Raw genomic sequence first — 17175 nt, forward strand, 5'->3', positions numbered from 1 at the left:
AGCATAAATATGAAATGTGACTGCTTTTTTTTTTTTTATTATCTTATAGTTGATTGATTTAGTAATTAGTAGGATTTGTAAAGATAGATTACTTGTGTTGGGTTTTTATTGGTGACGTGTACTAATATAGGTAGTAGGTACTATGACGAAGATTGAGAATGACAAGAATAGAGTAAGAGTGCGCAAACAAAAATCTGGGTCTCAAAATAGAAAAGTGAGGCAGCGAAAAGATGTAATGGAAAAATCACTAGTGGGTTCAATATCTAGCCTATTTAATGCGAAAAAACAAAAATCTCTTCTTTCAAGTCAAGTTGAAGAAGAAAGTGATGAAGAATTTGGGGAGGATGATGTGAATGATAATCTTAGAGATAAAGGTGTTAATGAAGAAGCTAGTGGCGCAAATACGGGGGACGTTCATGAGGAACCTATGAGTGAAGATGTTGATGTACCACATGAAGAATCTAGAGAGGGGCATAATGAAGGCCCTACTCCTATGAATGAAAATGTAGGGAATGAAGAACATGAAAGTATCCTTGACCTTGAGAAAGATGTTGATGTGAACTATGATCCGGGATTGTGGGGAAGCATTAATGATTCGAAGAGGATAATGTTAGTTCTATGAGGTCCTATTAAGATTGTAAGAGAGAATGATGCATTTCCAAAAGAAGGTACTCGTGGGAGACACTTTTCTTCCCATCTGTACATTTGTGATCTTCCAAATGGTGAGAAGCAAGAAAGGAAGTGGCTTGTGTATTCAAATGAGTTGAACAAGGTCTTTTGTTTTTGTTGCAAGTTATTCAAGCATAAAACAATGACAACTAGTTTGGCCGGAGAGGGAACTAGTGATTGGCATAACCTTCCTACAAAGCTTAGAGACCATGAAAGGAATGTAGAACATATCTCCAATGTCGTGAGGTGGGTGGACTTGCAAAAGGGGCTTCAACAAAAAGCAACAATTGACAAGAAAATGGAAGATCTAATCGACAAAGAGAGAGTTCGTTGGAAGATGATACTAGTTCGAATAATTGGGGTTGTGAAGACTCTTTCTCGAAATAGTTTGCCATTCCGTGGAACTAATGAGAAGATTTATGAGAAGAATAATGGACTTTTTTGTCAACTTATTGAATTTGTTGCGGAATTTGATCCTATTATGCAAGAGCACCTTCGACGTGTGGTAGATAAAGAGATTCAAAATCATTATTTTAGCCACAAAATTCAAAATGAATTGATAAGCTTGTTGGCAAAAGAGATTAAAGATAAAATCTTGAAGAAGATTTTTAAAGCAAAGTACTTTTCGGTTATCCTTGATTGTACTCCGGATCTTAGTCATGATGAACAAATGTCGATTGTTATAAGATGTGTGAATGTTGAGGATGAAAGTAAAGTCAAGGTGGAGGAATTCTTTCTTGGGTTTATTAAGGTTCAAGACACGTCGGGGCTTGGGCTTTTCAAGCGACTTGAAGGAGCTTTGGTTGATCTCAAACTCAACATTGATGATATAAGAGGACAAGGTTATGACAATGGCTCAAATATGAAAGGTAAAAATCAAGATGTACAAAAAAGGCTACTTGATGTAAATTCCAAAGCATTCTATATTCCATGTGGTTGTCATAGCTTAAACCTTGCACTATGTGATATGGCAAAATCTAGTGCGAAAGCAAGAGACTTTTTTGGATATGTGCAAAAAGTTTATACTTTGTTTTCGGGTTCACCACAACGGTGGGATATTCTTAGAGCATATGTGAAGGGTTTGACACCAAAGGCATTGTCAGTTACTCGTTGGGAAAGTCATGTTGAGAGTGTTAGAGCAATAAGAAATCAAGCACCGGAATTAAGAGATGCATTGATCAAAATTGCAAATGTTTCTAAAGAAGATATTGTGTTTTCGGAAGCTAAAGGCTTGTGCAAGAATGCTTTGGAGGATTTGAGTTCTTGATTAGCTTATGTATTTGGTACAAAATCTTAGACAAAGTTAATCAAGTTAGCAAAATTCTTCAACGAGAAGAGATGGATATTGAAGATGCAATTACAAGGATAAAAGAGTTGATTTTATTCTTTGAAGAGCTTAGAGAAGATGGTTTTGAAGACTTGATGAAGGAAGCCAAAGAACTTGCTCATGATGTTGGTTTTGAACCGGTTTTTGCAAAAAAAAGAGTTGTTCAAAGAAAGAAGCAATTTGATGAGGATGTCGTAGATGATGCCCATGGAAGTCAATCTCCGGAAGAGCGTTTTAGAACTTCTTATTTCCTCCTCATCATAGATCAAGCTCTTGCATCACTTAATGACCGGTTTAAGCAATTTGAACTTTATGACTCAATCTTTGGATTTTTGTTTAACGCAAAATTCAAGAGTGTTAGTGAAGACCAATTGATGGAGCATTGTACTAAACTAGAAAGTTTCTTGGAATACAAACAACGTGGTGATATTTATGGGAAGGAGTTATTCCAAGAGCTTAGACATTTGAAAATAATATTGCCGAGAGAAGTAACAAAATCGATCGACATCCTTGATTTTATAAAGTCTTATTGGAAAGATGGCGGTTTCCAAATGGTTTGGGTTGCTTATCGAATTTTGTTGACTATTCCGGTCACAGTTGCTTCTGCGGAGAGGAGCTTTTCAAAGTTGAAGTTGATAAAAACATATCTTCGGACTACCATGGCACAAGAGAGATTAAGTGGATTAGCTATGATCTCAATTGAAAATGAGTACTTGGATAAATTAGAGTACGATGATTTAATTGAAGAATTTGCTTTAAAAAATGCAAGGAGAAGTTGTTTTCTTTGAATCAGATTGTGCTAATCATAAAGCACAATAATCGGGTTTCATTTTGATTTTGAATTTTTGATGTAATTGAAGCTAAAGGCACAATATAATCTTGTTTTGTTATTGTTATTGTAAGTTTTTTTTTCCTTGTATGAATATTTTTTTTATACTTAATACTAAGTGGGCAACCAAGCTTGAGGTCGGGTTTAGGCAACCCAAATGTCGGGGCCGGCACTGGTAATGAGTGGAAAGATATAGAGAGAAAGATTTATTGAAAATTGTGCCGAGAGTTAAAAGTAACTCTCTGAATGTTAAACCAAACAGAGTGGTTGTAACTATCTATACTACTTCTTTTAAATGTACAAAGATGTTTTCTATTTTTTGCTTTCCTAAAATGACCCGAACGCTTACAACTAATACCTGTCCCATCCTCTGCCTCTTACCAACCGACACAACACAATGGCTCCAACAGAAACGACTGTTTGCAAAGACTCTTTCTCTTACTTATTCTTTCGAATTGTCGTTAAGCGTTTCCTCCCATTCTCTATGTCGCTGTTGACTGGGAAAGAAACCGCTTGGTGATTTCGATCTTGAACTCGCGAGTAGTCCCTCAATCCCTCTCTCTAGGGTTTCATCATCATCTCTCCTATGCAAATCCTCCGCCTCTTCGCCTCTTCATCTCTTCGTCTCCAGTATCTTTGTGGCATTCTCTCTCCCTTGCCACCTTCTTCTTGCCCGTCATGAATCATGATGGACATCTTATCCATCTTTGCGGTTGAGGCTTCGGCCACCAAATGGGCTGAACACAGCTTCTAACAATTGCGTGGGTTCGGTAGGAGCCAATGTTGCTTAAGAGAAATAGATCGGCATGACTCAAATTTCGATTCCTCTATCGCTTGGTCCAACAACTCGGCCGCCACAATAGGATTTGGCTCTCTGTATATCGTAAGAGAGGGACGGGAGTAATCGTGGACGATTGAAACTTGGTTGTCTTCAATCTTCTACGAGATCCCAAACAGGTATTTCATATTCTTATTTTTGACTTCTAAATTGCGATCATTCTGGATTTCTTATCTTATATATATAACAAATTGCAAATTTCGTTTCTCTTATACACCATCACCGAAGGAAATTTGTGTGTTTTGTTGAACCGAGACAGTTGGCCCAATGGTTGCATAGTTGCACTTAGTGCGGTAAGATTGTGGGTTCAACTTCTATGGAGTGGAGATTGAGACCATTCGTTATGGATTGGGTTCGAATTGAGGTAATGCAATGTAAGCTCTTCTCACATGTGGCAAAATAAATAAAAAATGGGCATTGTGGTTAGCGTATAAATACTAGGTTTATTGTCATTGTTAGAAACTTTTTAATATTGAGAAGAAAGATAGAGTTGACAAATTCCTTAACTACTCACTAAACAAATTAATCAAGAAGTTCCTACCTGATTAGAAAATAATGATTTCCTAATATCTCAACATAGAACTCAATACGAACAAAACCACGATTAAAACAACTCAGTAGTTACAAATTCACCAGCACCAGCAAGAGATTACCGAATCGCTTGACCTCTGGGAGGATATATAGCCTTCATCTGCTGAATTTAAGTTCCACAGAGTGAAGTTTTTTGGTTACAAGTGAGATTAACATTGCTACTGATGCGTTAGCTACGTTGGAAAATCTCACCCTGGATGATATCTTTCTATTTGTTTAGTCCCCTTTTTGAATGTTACAATTGTTGGATATAGACATCAAGGGGCCTATGTTGGGCACTTTGTAATTATTAAAATTTTTGAAACGTGCCTTTTGGTTAAAATAAACTGCCTTTTGTTCGTTGATTCCCTCATCACTTGGATGCAAGAGGCCCTGGAGTTCTATACCTCTCTCATTCAGCGCCTTTTTTTCGTTGATTTCCCCTACAGTTTATTCATAGTGACTGAGAATAGCATACAATATAATTCCTTTCTTTTCTTGGTTCCTTCTTTTTGTTTTCTTTATTGATTCTCAGCAGAGCTATTGATCACGGATCTACTCCAGAATTGGAGTTGTTTATGGGAGCTCAAATATCCTCGAAAGTATAAGGGCTTGTTTAGACTTGTTTACGTGGTAAAATCCTCACTTAGCTTCAGCATGCCGTTAGAAATATGTGTCAGGAATCAGGATAGTTCGTGTTCTAGATGCCATATGCATGTAGAGGATGGGCACCATTTATTTTTTGATTGGTGCTTTGAGTAGTGACATTTGGACTAACTTTTCTCCGTCTCTGGTGCATGGGATATTAAACCAGAATTGGAGGGATTTGTTTCTTTTCAATCACAAGAAGTTACACACACCTCCTAATTGGAGGGAAGCCTTGGAATGTTTTGTGTTAATATTTTATGAAAGTTATGGTTGAGTAGAAAATAAAAGTTTTTGACAATCTAGATAGTGACTTGAGCTCTAAGCACAAAACTAAGACTTAAACAAAGAAAATCCAGACAAAACCTTATCTATTTACATGTTTGTTGGAAATTTCTAGGCAAGGCAAGTTGAGATAAAACACTTGTAGCAGTTTGCAAGGTAACCTGAGGCTGCCTAGGCTTGGAGATGTCTTTAGGAACGAGAGAGGCTGCTAGACGTTCAATTATTTCCTCATCTGCAGATTGAAGCTTATTCAGAAGTAGCAGCTAACTTGATAAAGTGTAGAGCTCTTGCGAATTCCCCTCATAAGTCGCTGGAGGAAGAATGTAAAGAAACCATGCCAAAGACATGGAAGGATATTGTACACGTGGAAAAAAAATCCTACTCATTTTAGCAATTTTTGTTAGAAATGCGAGCTTAAAGGTGGGAAAAGGAAAGGAAATTTCTTCTTGGCAAAACGTTTGGTTTGAAAATGAAAGTCTCAAATCAAATGTCCCAAGATTATATACTTTGGTCCTAACCGAAGATGAAAATCTATGTCACATATAAAAGGAGAGGTGATGATGGAATTTGGAACTTCCTTTTTGGAACATGTTTGTTTGCATGGGAAGAAGAAGAACTCCAAAGGCTAAACCATCTTTTGACTAATGGGCCATGTACTCAACTTGTAGCAGAGATGCAATGGTATGGAGAACAACTACAGATGATCTTTCCTCTGTAACTATTATCTAGAATGGGTATTATTGAAGACAATCATGACTCATTTTGCAGACTCTGTGGTAACAATCGGAAGATGAAGGATTTTGTGGACAGATTGGTTGAAATAGTGGGGATGCTCATGGGCTTCTCCTGATTCAATTTCAGTTTTGTTTGGATGTTGGAGAGGAGGGGAACTCAATAGAAGGTCAAGCACACTTATAAAGGCAATTTGGGATGCCATTCCTCTTGCTATCATTTGGTTTGTTTGGAAAACTAGGAAGGAGCTCTTGTTTGAGGTGACTCAACTGATATGGGGTGATCTTAGAGTGGTAAACTGGGTCAAGAAAAATTCTACTCTACTCGATGGAAGACATGATTCACAGGTTGCAAAGTATTGAGGGAACTTGATTCTATGCATTGTAATTTGGGATTTGCCTATTTTTTCTTCTATTTGCCATTCTCAATGACTTGGTACATTTGTAGCTTTCTTTCCACCCTCTGTTAGCTTCTTGCCAACCTTTCTTTGTGATAGAAAGGCATATGATTGGCAGGAGAGTGGATGCTAATATAGTTTGGATGCACCTTTCTTAGCAATGCTTGAATGCTTCCATTGTTCTATCCTTTCAAACCCTCTGTAACACTTTCAAGATCAATAGAAAACAAAGAAAAAATAGAAAAAGGAATTGCACTATCAGCTATATTCTGCGGGAGAGAAAGATGGGCACAGTCTACTAAGATACACTTTTGAAAAGGATTGTCATTCCTTTAAAGAAATTTTAGAGAACTTCTTTGAGTTTATCTTATTTCATTCCAATACACCCACAAAGAAAAAGAATGACGCATTGTTTTCTTTGTCATCTTTTAGATAATGAATACCAAGAAGAAGGTTTTGGCACAGTGCAAGTCATTGTACACAAGTTAAATGAGAATGTTTGGAGTTAAAAATTACGAAAGCGTCCCTGCAAAAAATAATAAAAGAAGAATGAAGCATATAAAGGAAAAACTTACGTTGTTCACTTCACCTTTAATATTAAAATTCTCAAAATCATTCACGTGCGTAGTACGTGCAATTTTACTAGTACCTTTAAAATGACTGCTTGAACTCAACTCATATTCAGTGAAAAAAAAAACCTCAACTCATATTTGACTTGTTTGGTCATCCACAGTGGTATTATAAAAAATGGATAACCAAAAATTGACACATCAGCTTTTGATTATTCACTTAAGAGATTGTTAAGCTTAACAATAATGAGGTTCACAATGGTCACTTCTAGTTTATAACCAAAATAAGGGGTCCATTACAATCTCTCTCTCTCTCTCTCTCTCTCTCTCTCGCAATTCTCTTTCCTCCATTACGTTTTTTTTGGGCAAAAATATATCGAATATATGGTGTTATTTATCAAAACAACACCGAAACTTTTTTTTTCTTCCTATTCCTGTAGCTTATCTAACCAAACTAATATCACAAATTTATCACTCTCTTAATCTTCCCAAAAAAAAATAAAAATTCAGATGTGTTCTTGAATTTGGAAAAGAATGCAAAGTTCTTCATGTACTCAACTATAGAGGGAGGAATGAAAAAAGAACAAAATAGAAACGGGAAAGAAGAGTGAAATACCTTAATCCGGCAATGATGGGTTGGATTGTAGATGATCGAGACATATGAGCTTCACTTTTGGAGGGAAAGAAAGAGAAGCAGTTTGTGGTGAAGTGAAGAAGATATAGAGCAAGCGAATAAGATAAGAAGAAAATACTAGTTAAGACACCCGTGTATACAAATTTTGGAACCAATTAACTTATGTGGTGTGGGGTTCACAAATTTTGATTATTGAAAAAGGTTGCTAGTTTTGGTTATCCAAAGCCGAAAATTTGATTATTTCTAAGGATGTTGCTAAGTTTGATTATACCATTGTGAGCCATCTTTTACACCAATATTGTTAACTTTAACAACAATTGACTTTTGATTATACCGCTGTGGATGACCTAAATTTGATTGAGATGAGCTTCTTAGGTAAACAGACTAAATCCGAACATACTTTTGAAGCTAGCTTGTTAAGAGTTCAAATACAAATATTGGACAACTTCTATACTCTTTTCGGCGAGCTTATAATGTGTGATAGACTTGGTTTTCAAGTCTTGTGAGATCATTTTGAGTCTGTCGGTTGATAAACAAGTCAAGTTTGAATATTTTTGGGGTTCTTACTGGCTAGCTCTATTTCGTCACATTCTATCTGTCCAACCCCACCACGTGTCAAACCTGTTCCGCATAAGCCCCGTTTTATGTAAACTACCAAAAATACCCTCATTTAGACTAAAATAGGGTTGATTGGTTCAGTTTAGTACAAACTCGCCGCTTTTTGTCGTCTTCTTCTCACAACCCCACCTCCACCTTCGATCACCCCCACAATCAACCTCCACCACATCGTCTCCTCCACTCAATCTTGCCTCATCCTTTGCTTTGTCGGGTCGTCGATCTACATATTCCGATCTTCTAAATTCCACTGCCCGCCGCCGGCCCTGCCACCCTAGCCAAACGAACCAGCGCCGTTGTCACCGTCGTAGACATAGAACTCTCCACGGCCTTCTGCGTCAGTGGGACCTCTACCGGTCAAAGAGCGCCGCCTTTTAAGCCTCTTTCTGCGAGGTAGAGTTTTCAAGCTCGATTAGATCTGGAAAGAGTCGTTCGGGTGTAGAATCGTTGCGAGGTAGGCTTAAGAGTAGTGCAGACATGGTGAAGATCACTTCTCTCCTTGCTCCGAGACGATGATGTCATTTGAGGAGCAAAATTATTGCAAGAGTTCAAAGGAGATCACCTCTCTCTCTCTCTCTCTCTCTATTTTTGTTGTATTTCTTTTTATCCCACGTTCTCCGATCTGTTTGTAAGCATGCATAGGTTTTATTCAAAATAAACACAATTTCTAAGCTTTGAAACTCTGTATTCACATTAGTTTTTTGTTTTGGGTGTGAATTCTTTATTTAAAGATGTAAATTGTGCAGGTGGGTGTGAATTTTGCATGTGTGTAGGTTTTTTACATTTTTTGGTGTGAAATTTGGGGGTGTGAATTGTCCAGATGGGGTATAAATTTAGCAAAGTGGTGTGAATTATGGGGGTGTGAATTTTGCAAAGGGTGTGAATTCTAAAAAGGAGTGTAAATTATGCAAAGGGATGTGAATTCTGAAAAGATATATGAATTTTGGGAGGGGAATTCCGCAAATGTGTTAATTTGTAGATCTATTTTGGGGTGTGAATTCTACAAAATGGTGTGAATTCTGCATAAGAGTGTGAATTCTTTGGGGCGTGAATTCTGTAGGTGGAAAAAGTAACAAGGGTAAAATAATAAAAGCATCTTTAAAAATGGTCTTGAGAGGATAGCATGACAAAAAAGAGTTGGCATGGAACTCCAATCAAAAAATGGGACCGGCCTATCATTTCCCGAATATTTTTTTTTTTAAAAACCCGGCCCGTTAAGTTTTCAAAAATCGAAACTAAACCGTCCAATAAACATTTCCGTTAATTTGGACTTTCGGTAATCATAGGGCTCGGATTGGGTTGATAATTTGAGCCTAGCTTCGGGTTCCCAACTCAAACCTCAATCTGCAGGCTTATCATTACTGTTTTTGTAATGGGAAATGACGGCCAATGACGTATTTTGATAATTAATACCCGCTAAGGATATTTTCAGTATTAACAAATGTTCTTAGCTTGTCCTTAACGAGTATTAATTATCAAAACACGTCGTGGGCCGTCAAATGGACTTGGCTTTCCTTCGGTCCCCTCAAGTTGGCCGCTTCTTGGGCTCTTATTGAGCACGCAAAGATAATCGAAACCGTTCATCATTTAGATGATGATATATCAAGAGTATCAGTACGTGCAAAAACTAATGTCGGTCAAATATATGTAGATATGATTTTGAGGTCCATTTATCTTGAGCCAAATGGAATAAATGGGTTCGAATTTTGTGTGTCGAAGTGACTTTTTTCAAGATAAATAGATCCCGAAATCATATGCACCAATATCTGATCAACATAATTTTTCTTATGTATCGATGTTCTTGACATGACTTATAAAGCGAACGGTTCTGCTCATTTTTCCGTGCTCGAGAAGAGCCCGACCGAAAATGAGCCCAACATGAGGCTGCAGTCCCCTGAAGCAAAGTCCTTTGTAATTTATTTCGTTTCTCTTATACAAGCCTATCATCAATAACAAGTAAATATATTGGACGAAACAGATATGACCCCAAATAATTTGATAAATAACTCGCAGAGTTGAGAATGTCGATTGTGTATCATTAATGGGTTCATCGCAATGCATTATACTACCCTAATTACAAGTATATGCTTAATGAGGATTATTGTAAATCTACATTAACAAATTGAACTGCAAAGCAACCCAAATTAACTTTGGGGTCAAATACCACAACAAGAAGAAGAAGAAAAAACTTTGCAACCCATTTGATTATAATTAAAAGCTTTTTAGCTTAGGAAGATATCAATATGTACGGCACTATCCGAGACCTGGTTTAAGCTTTGTTTCTTTACAAATGATGGTTTGCTCGGGTTGGGAATGAGTCAATAGTAAACAAACGGCCTGTCTGACAACGGGTTTCGCTTTCACGCTGGAAAGACGCAACACGTGTATGAGACGCCACTATGATAATGAATTTTTTCTCCATTGATTTTCATTATTCATGATTTAGACAACACCAAAACAGCAATGCTACACACACAGCAAAAGTGCACAAATTTTGTGCACAGATTTTTTGTGGGGCCCACTACGGGTCCCACACAAATAATCCGAGCCGTTCATTAAATGTAAAATATTTTTTCAAGGGCCCTCGAGAAAAATCAGCTCAATCCAATACTCATAGGTGCTCGATTCAATCATTTAACTTTTCATTCGAATTTCAGGATAATGAAAAGTTAGATGATTGAATCGAGTACTTATAGGTGTTGGATTAAGGTGATTTTTTGCGAAGGCCTTTGAAAAAATATTTTACATTTAATGAACGGCTTGAATTATTTGTGTGGGATCCGTAGTGGACCCTACAAAAAATCTGTGCACAAAATCTGTGCACTTTTGCTGTGTGTAACATTTCTGACACCAAAATGGCTTGAAAACTCCCACAAGGCACAAACAGGGAAAAAAAAAAAACTAGTTTTAATCAGCATAATGGTCGTTAATTAACTTCATCCACACCGCACCTTCTCAATCAACTCAAATCCAACGGCCCATAATCAAACACAAATTTAAAATTCCACAGTCGAACGCCGTGAAAATAGGCCAACAGAAACTAGCCGTTACAAGAGCGTTCCACCGCTCCAACGTTCTTTTTCCCCTTGGCCCCTTCCATTCCGCTTCCCATTCAATGCTTCAAGATCGTCTCAACTCACGAAGATTCAACGAAACCCTCTCTCTCTCTCTCTCTCTCTCTCTCTCTCTCTCTCTCTCTCTAACCCTTTCCCCGGTGATGGATTCAACCGGCAAGAACGCCGGAGCAGTGACCCCGCTGAAAAACCCACAAGCCAATCGATCAAAAACATCAGAGAAAATCCCAAAAGATTCTGAGAATACCAACCCTAATATCACAAGCCCTAGTTCAAGATTATCGAAATCACCCGCGATTAAATCTGCTAAGAAGACGCAGAAGTCAGCCGCCAAAAACCCTAACCACCCCTCCCCGCGGAACAAGATCCGCGAAAGGAAGTTCGTGGTGGCGAAAAGGAATTCCAAGAAAGAGAAAGAGAATTCTTCGACGGTCCTATGTAAGTGTAAAGACAAGGGTTTTGGTACTTCGCACAAGTGTCTATGTGTTGCTTATGACAGCCTAAGGGCTTCTCAAGAAGAGTTTTTCAAGAATCGTGGCAGTGCTATAGCTGACTATGGTGTTGAGGAAAATAACTCGGTGAGTCAAACCCTTGAAGTTCCAAATCGGTATGGAGAAGTAGAGGAGGAGATGAACTCAGTGAGTCAAACCCTTGAAATTCCAAATCGGTATGGAGAAATAGAGGAAGAGATGAACTCGGTGAGTCAAACCCTTGAAATTGCAAATGGGTATGAAGGGAAATCAGAGGAATTTGATGATTTGGGGATGAATGGATTAAATGAGAGTGACCCGAATGAGGATACACAACCGGGCGAAATGGGTAGTTCTAAAATGAAGAGGACGAGGGACAAGTTGTTGGAAGAAGCAAGGCAGAGTGTGCCTGAAGCTGGGTTTGGGAAAGTGATGCATTTGGTCAAGGCATTTGAGAAGCTTCTTACCATACCAAAGGAGCCTGATCAGAGTGATGAGAGGGAATCAGAGGATGATGATAAGAAGAAGGTATTGAAGTGGGCATTACCAGGGCTGCAACCGAGGGCGCCTGAGACACGGAGCTCTTCATCTTCGTTCTGTCCATCAGACTTTTTTGTGACATCGGAGAGTTTAGGTTTGGATGCACGTGTTTCGTCTTCTTTAGATAGTAACCATGGAAGGTTGGTGATAATATATTTGATCGATCTTGCATAGTTGACATGCTTTTTGTTCTATTCCTGCTAGTACCCTTGACTTGGATTCTAATTTGGTTGTTTTGTATTGTTTCCTAGCTTCACTATTTCAAGCAGGACCTCTGGTGGTGGTCGTAGAAGCCGACGAAAAGTGAGTACTCCCTTTGCAACGATGATTTGCTTCTTTTAAAATGTTTATTTATTGATAAATTTGATGTTGTGTGCAGAGCTCTGAATCATCTGGGAACTTTGGCGGAAGTCGTTGGAAGAAGAGGCAGCTCAAAGCAACTTCCCAAATGCCCTTCAAGCTTCGAACAGAGGTGTTTGTTTATTCAGTAATCATACCTTTTTCAATCATGCTCTTAGATAACTAAATGTCCGGTTATGATTTTACCATATACTATGTTTTCTTCATTACGGCGAAAATCGATTTTACGGTGGAGACGCTTATGACCTCTCCCTCTATGACCTGCGGTGATGATTCCTCTGGCATTACGACCTTTACCACAACGATGCTGCCGATAGGAGATTGAGTATATCTTAACAACAAATGAGGATTGTCCAGGTTCTTAGTTTTCATGGGATGGAAGCAATTTTAGCCTTTAGACTAGCTTCGGCGACTTCGAATAAGGAAGAAGCAGCTTGCACGCACCTCAACAAAGTGGCCCCAAGGTTTGGACTTGGCCTTCATGGGATTTGAGTTTGCGACTTCTTTTTATTGCTTTCTCATGCCCACTTGGCCAAACCCCATGGGGTTGAATCATGCTCTTACTTAAGGTGGCATTTGTGGTATTGTGACATTTGAATGTCGAATCCTAACCCCCAATGGGTTTATGTACCTATCAATTAACATGCTGTCAAGCTACTACGTATCCAAACCAAGCACACAAAAACAAACCAATCAAACACAGAGAGACACAAACAATTTTAGGTGGTTCTCCAAAATCGGGTACATTCATAGAGGCAGCAGATTCGCTAGGATTTAAAAATAGAGATACAATACAAAGCATTGACAGCCTCACCCTCATACCTGATCCCTGCGGGCTGTGCAGCTTCTAGAAGGATTTGAGCAAACCAATACACACTCCACAATACATTCATCTTTTCCTTAATTCGGAAACTGTCCAGTTTCTTAACAAATCAAGACCTTTTGAGAAAAATACCATTGGCAGTGACCACTTGTGCTAAATGTACATGTACCTATGAACTTCAATTGGGTGAATGTGCTAAGGATCTTCTCTACTCCAACTAATTAAATCTTCTTTTTTTCCTTCTCTAATATCACCTGAAAGTTCGCTCTGAGGTTTTGAATCTTACCGTTTAACTTAACTTCACTAAGGCATGTCGAGGATAAGATAAGCTCTTAAGTCTTGGTTGGTAAAGTGTGGAAAGTGTTCGGCGGGTTGTAGCCGTGTAGCACCAGGTTGAGATTGTAATTTGGTGGACAAGGAAACAGGTCTGAACATATTGAATCACAAAATTAAGTTGAAATCCTGCAATGATATCAAATAAAGGCAACAAAGGGCAGCGAAGAAGTTCCACCAAGCTAATTGCACTCTCTTTTCGTACTTTTGGATCTGATCATTACTGTTGTGTAGTTTTGGCATCCATTAAGTTGAGTTTTGTGTTAGTACCTTGTGTCATGGACATAACATACTTATCTTCAATTCTCCATGCATCAAAAACTAGAACTCCATGAACACCCTGCATTCACCCTACTTCGACAAATGATGGTTCAAGGAATCAAATGTGGGGAAATTACAAAATGCCTCACCATAATATTTGTCTTGTGAAATTGGTTTGTTAGATACTTCTGCCTTTGCCTGATCTCAGTTGATGTGGGGCAATGTTTTTGTTAATTGACAGCAAAGAGGAAGGTCAAAGGAGGAAGAATTCGTCAAGAAAATACAACAAATGATGATGGAGGAGGAGAAGCAACGTATACCAATTGCACAAGGTCTCCCATGGACAACAGACGAGCCAGAGGTAAACCCACAGTCCAATCAAAAACAACTTTCCTTTCTTGCGCATAGGTTACAATCTCAAATTTCACATTTCAAACCTTGGTGAAATGTTGTAGCATAAAGGAATATTGTCAGTTGATTTGCCTGGTAAAAGCATATCAAATAGTATAACTTCACTATGCCATCTCTTTCCCAAAGAATGACAATAAGTTGAAAATCCAGTGCCCTATTTGAATTATGGAAGGAAAAAAAGCTCATTTTCTATGGCATGAATAGTCCAAATAACTGAAATGGTAGTATTTGTAATGTTCAATTGCCTACTTAAATTTCAGTAAACCATCATTTTCTGTATGTATGTCTTCGGCATATCTTGTACTTGGGGAGTTTAAGTAAGAACCTTACATTCCATGTTTGTCCTTTCTCAAGTTTCACTTGAAATAACATTGCCTTGTGGCATCACAGTGTTTGGTAAAACCTCCCGTCAAAGAAATTACAAGGCCAATTGATTTGGTGCTGCATAGCGATGTCAGGGCTGTGGAGCGTGCTGAGTTTGATCAACAGGTAGAATTCTTACTCATGTTTTTCATGTGAGTTTCCAGTATAAGACTCCCCTTCCATAAACTAGCCAAACACCCTTCCCAAAAGAAAGAGATAAGACTGTTGGAGCTAAACTGGGAAGTGTCTAAGCTCCATTCTGGTTACAGACCAATTAAAGAAATGGTGTAAGCAGGACTCGACAGAGTCGATCCATAACTAAACTAGAGGAAAACTTATACTCAATTCGGATATTTTAGAGGGGGCTAAGTTCTTGAACTCAAGTACAGTTGCTTCGGTGAAGTATCCAGAAACAATTTTTATTCATAGTTCTGCCAAAAGCAAAAGTCATATGGTTTAGTTATTCTTAGCCAAAGATCCTTAACTAAAAGTTTAATTTACTCATGCCTTCCTTGTGGCTACTGGGAAGGATCAGTTCTCTTTACTTTGTTTAAGGATCAGTTCTTGGCCTCTATTTGGTTTGAGGAACGGTTCTAGGCCTCTTGTGAGCAAAACTACGCTGATTTCACTTATAATAAATTTTGTTCTCATACTGAAAGTTACTTCAAAACTAAATAGTGGTAAATCAGATACTTTATCTCACTATCCTAGTTCTCTTAATGTGAAATCGTCATTCTGGTTAAGTTGCTTTAGAACGCCCTGTAATTGTGGTGTTTTCATCTCCCTGTGTGTATCTTGCATCTGGCGCCATTATTCTAGGTTCCTTACATTGTCCACTAGAAGCAAACCAGATTCTTGTTTGTGGTAACTAGACGGTTCATTTGTTTGTACAAGGACAATGCCTAGCAAGAGTAACAACCTATTCTACATGACCAACTGATCCACATTTGTACCAAATGGGGCTTGGTAGATGTTTTGGATGCCTTTCAATCAGCTATGATGTTATTTTGAGAAAAGTATGGGCTCTGCGTCATTACTTGATACATGTCTTTAGAATTACATGCTTCCTCTAGTTCTTGCTTTACAAGACAATACCAATCATCATGACTTGTTTCTGTGTTGCCATACAGATTACGGAGAAGATGAGCCTTATTGAGCAGTTCCAGGAGGAAAGGGAAAGACAGCAGAAGGTACATGATAGCCGAAAACCTATTGGTGTCTTGGGGTGATGTTACTTTGGACTTTTTTGCTCATATGTTCATTTTGGATTTTGCTCCTATAGTTAGCAGAAGAAGAGGAAATCAAGAGACTAAGAAAGGAGCTCGTTCCAAGAGCTCAACCCATGCCCTATTTTGACAGGCCTTTCATTCCTAGAAGGTAGAGTTTACCGCTTTCTTATCGCCATCCATGATCATACAGATCAAGCATTTCTAAAACCTTTTGTGCTACCTATGGATTTTCCACTTGAGTTTGGATAACTCATAAAAGTTGTACCATGTACATATACCCATTTGTAGCAGCTCTGCGAAATGGTTCATCTCACATCCACAAATCTTAGTACCACCATAGTTATTTTCCTTTATCCTTTGATTTCGGAAACTCGCAAACATATTTAAGACTTGAACCATGCCATCTGCTCATCTCAAATCAATTCTGAAAGTATAAACGGAACTTTGAGTGTCAAATCTGTATGACCGGTGTCCATTAGGAATCATGCAGAATGTACTTCACACTAGCTTACCTTCTTTTTCTCTCTTTTCATATGCATTTTTCTCGATGGCTATAATCATTGTTGCCCTCTTATTTTTTTCCTAATCAAGTGTTATCCATGTTCTAACATGATTCTATGACCGGAAAAGTGGTAGAAATAACTAAGTCTCTTGTTTGTTCCGGTTTTGTTTTCAGATCAGAGAAGCATCCGACCATACCCAGAGATCCAAGGTTCCATATACCACAGCATAAGAAGATCAAGTGTTGCCTGTCTTCTTGGAATGATATGTATGATGAACTCCAACATTGAGATCTTCTGAGGGAAGAAGAGATGAAAGTTCTTCTAAATAGGAATTCTTTCTGTCGAAAGCATACTAATGCTGAACCTTTTTTGCTCTCTCTCTCTCTCTCTCTCTCTCTCTCTCTCTCTCTCTCTCTCTCTCTCTCTCTCTCTCTCGTGTATATGAAGCAATCTATTTCGTTGCAATTTTGGTGGAACCAGTTATGGTAATGTTGCAGGCACATTTTGTGTGCTTTTTCTCAATGAGTATCTTGTGTTCATCAGTCCTCTCATGTTACTTGTATTCATTTTTTCAATTAAGATCTTAGGTGTGGAATTGATTCAAATGGAAACATACCAAGTTTTAATAAGCTCCGTTTGATGTTTTGTTCTCAACTTCATCTGTTTTTTTTTTTCTTCTCTTTTTTCCTCCTTCTATT

General features: G+C 38.2%; 3 protein-coding genes across 3 annotated transcripts; all 3 read left to right on the plus strand.

Moving 5' to 3' along the window:
- Positions 1–811: 811 nt before the first annotated feature.
- On the plus strand, positions 812–1936 carry LOC131302771 (uncharacterized). Its single transcript, XM_058329572.1, has one exon. The coding sequence runs from the start codon at positions 812–814 to the stop codon at positions 1934–1936; it is 1125 nt and encodes a 374-aa protein (XP_058185555.1).
- Positions 1937–2007: 71 nt separating this feature from the next.
- On the plus strand, positions 2008–2860 carry LOC131302772 (uncharacterized). The gene is made up of 2 exons (XM_058329573.1): positions 2008–2723; positions 2857–2860. Exons 1-2 carry the CDS (start codon positions 2008–2010, stop codon positions 2858–2860), a joined length of 720 nt encoding a protein of 239 aa, XP_058185556.1.
- An 8335-nt stretch (positions 2861–11195) lies between these two features.
- On the plus strand, positions 11196–17092 carry LOC131302271 (microtubule-destabilizing protein 60). The gene is made up of 8 exons (XM_058328819.1): positions 11196–12334; positions 12446–12497; positions 12574–12666; positions 14213–14332; positions 14773–14871; positions 15876–15935; positions 16028–16122; positions 16651–17092. Exons 1-8 carry the CDS (start codon positions 11226–11228, stop codon positions 16763–16765), a joined length of 1743 nt encoding a protein of 580 aa, XP_058184802.1. The 5' UTR covers positions 11196–11225; the 3' UTR covers positions 16766–17092.
- The last annotated feature ends 83 nt before the right edge of the window (positions 17093–17175 follow it).

Source organism: Rhododendron vialii, chromosome 10a (genome assembly GCF_030253575.1).
Source record: "Rhododendron vialii isolate Sample 1 chromosome 10a, ASM3025357v1".
NCBI classification, from domain to species: domain Eukaryota; kingdom Viridiplantae; phylum Streptophyta; class Magnoliopsida; order Ericales; family Ericaceae; genus Rhododendron; species Rhododendron vialii.

What these genes read in the sequence shown, in the direction of transcription:
- LOC131302771 (XM_058329572.1), top strand. Translation starts at nt 812, where the DNA reads ATGACAACTAGTTTGGCCGGAGAGGGAACTAGTGATTGGCATAACCTT.
- LOC131302772 (XM_058329573.1), top strand. Translation starts at nt 2,008, where the DNA reads ATGGATATTGAAGATGCAATTACAAGGATAAAAGAGTTGATTTTATTC.
- LOC131302271 (XM_058328819.1), top strand. Translation starts at nt 11,226, where the DNA reads ATGCTTCAAGATCGTCTCAACTCACGAAGATTCAACGAAACCCTCTCT. An exon ending in TTAGATAGTAACCATGGAAG is followed by an intron (nt 12,335 to 12,445) that starts GTTGGTGATAAT and finishes ATTGTTTCCTAG; the next exon opens with CTTCACTATTTCAAGCAGGA. An exon ending in GTCGTAGAAGCCGACGAAAA is followed by an intron (nt 12,498 to 12,573) that starts GTGAGTACTCCC and finishes TGTTGTGTGCAG; the next exon opens with AGCTCTGAATCATCTGGGAA.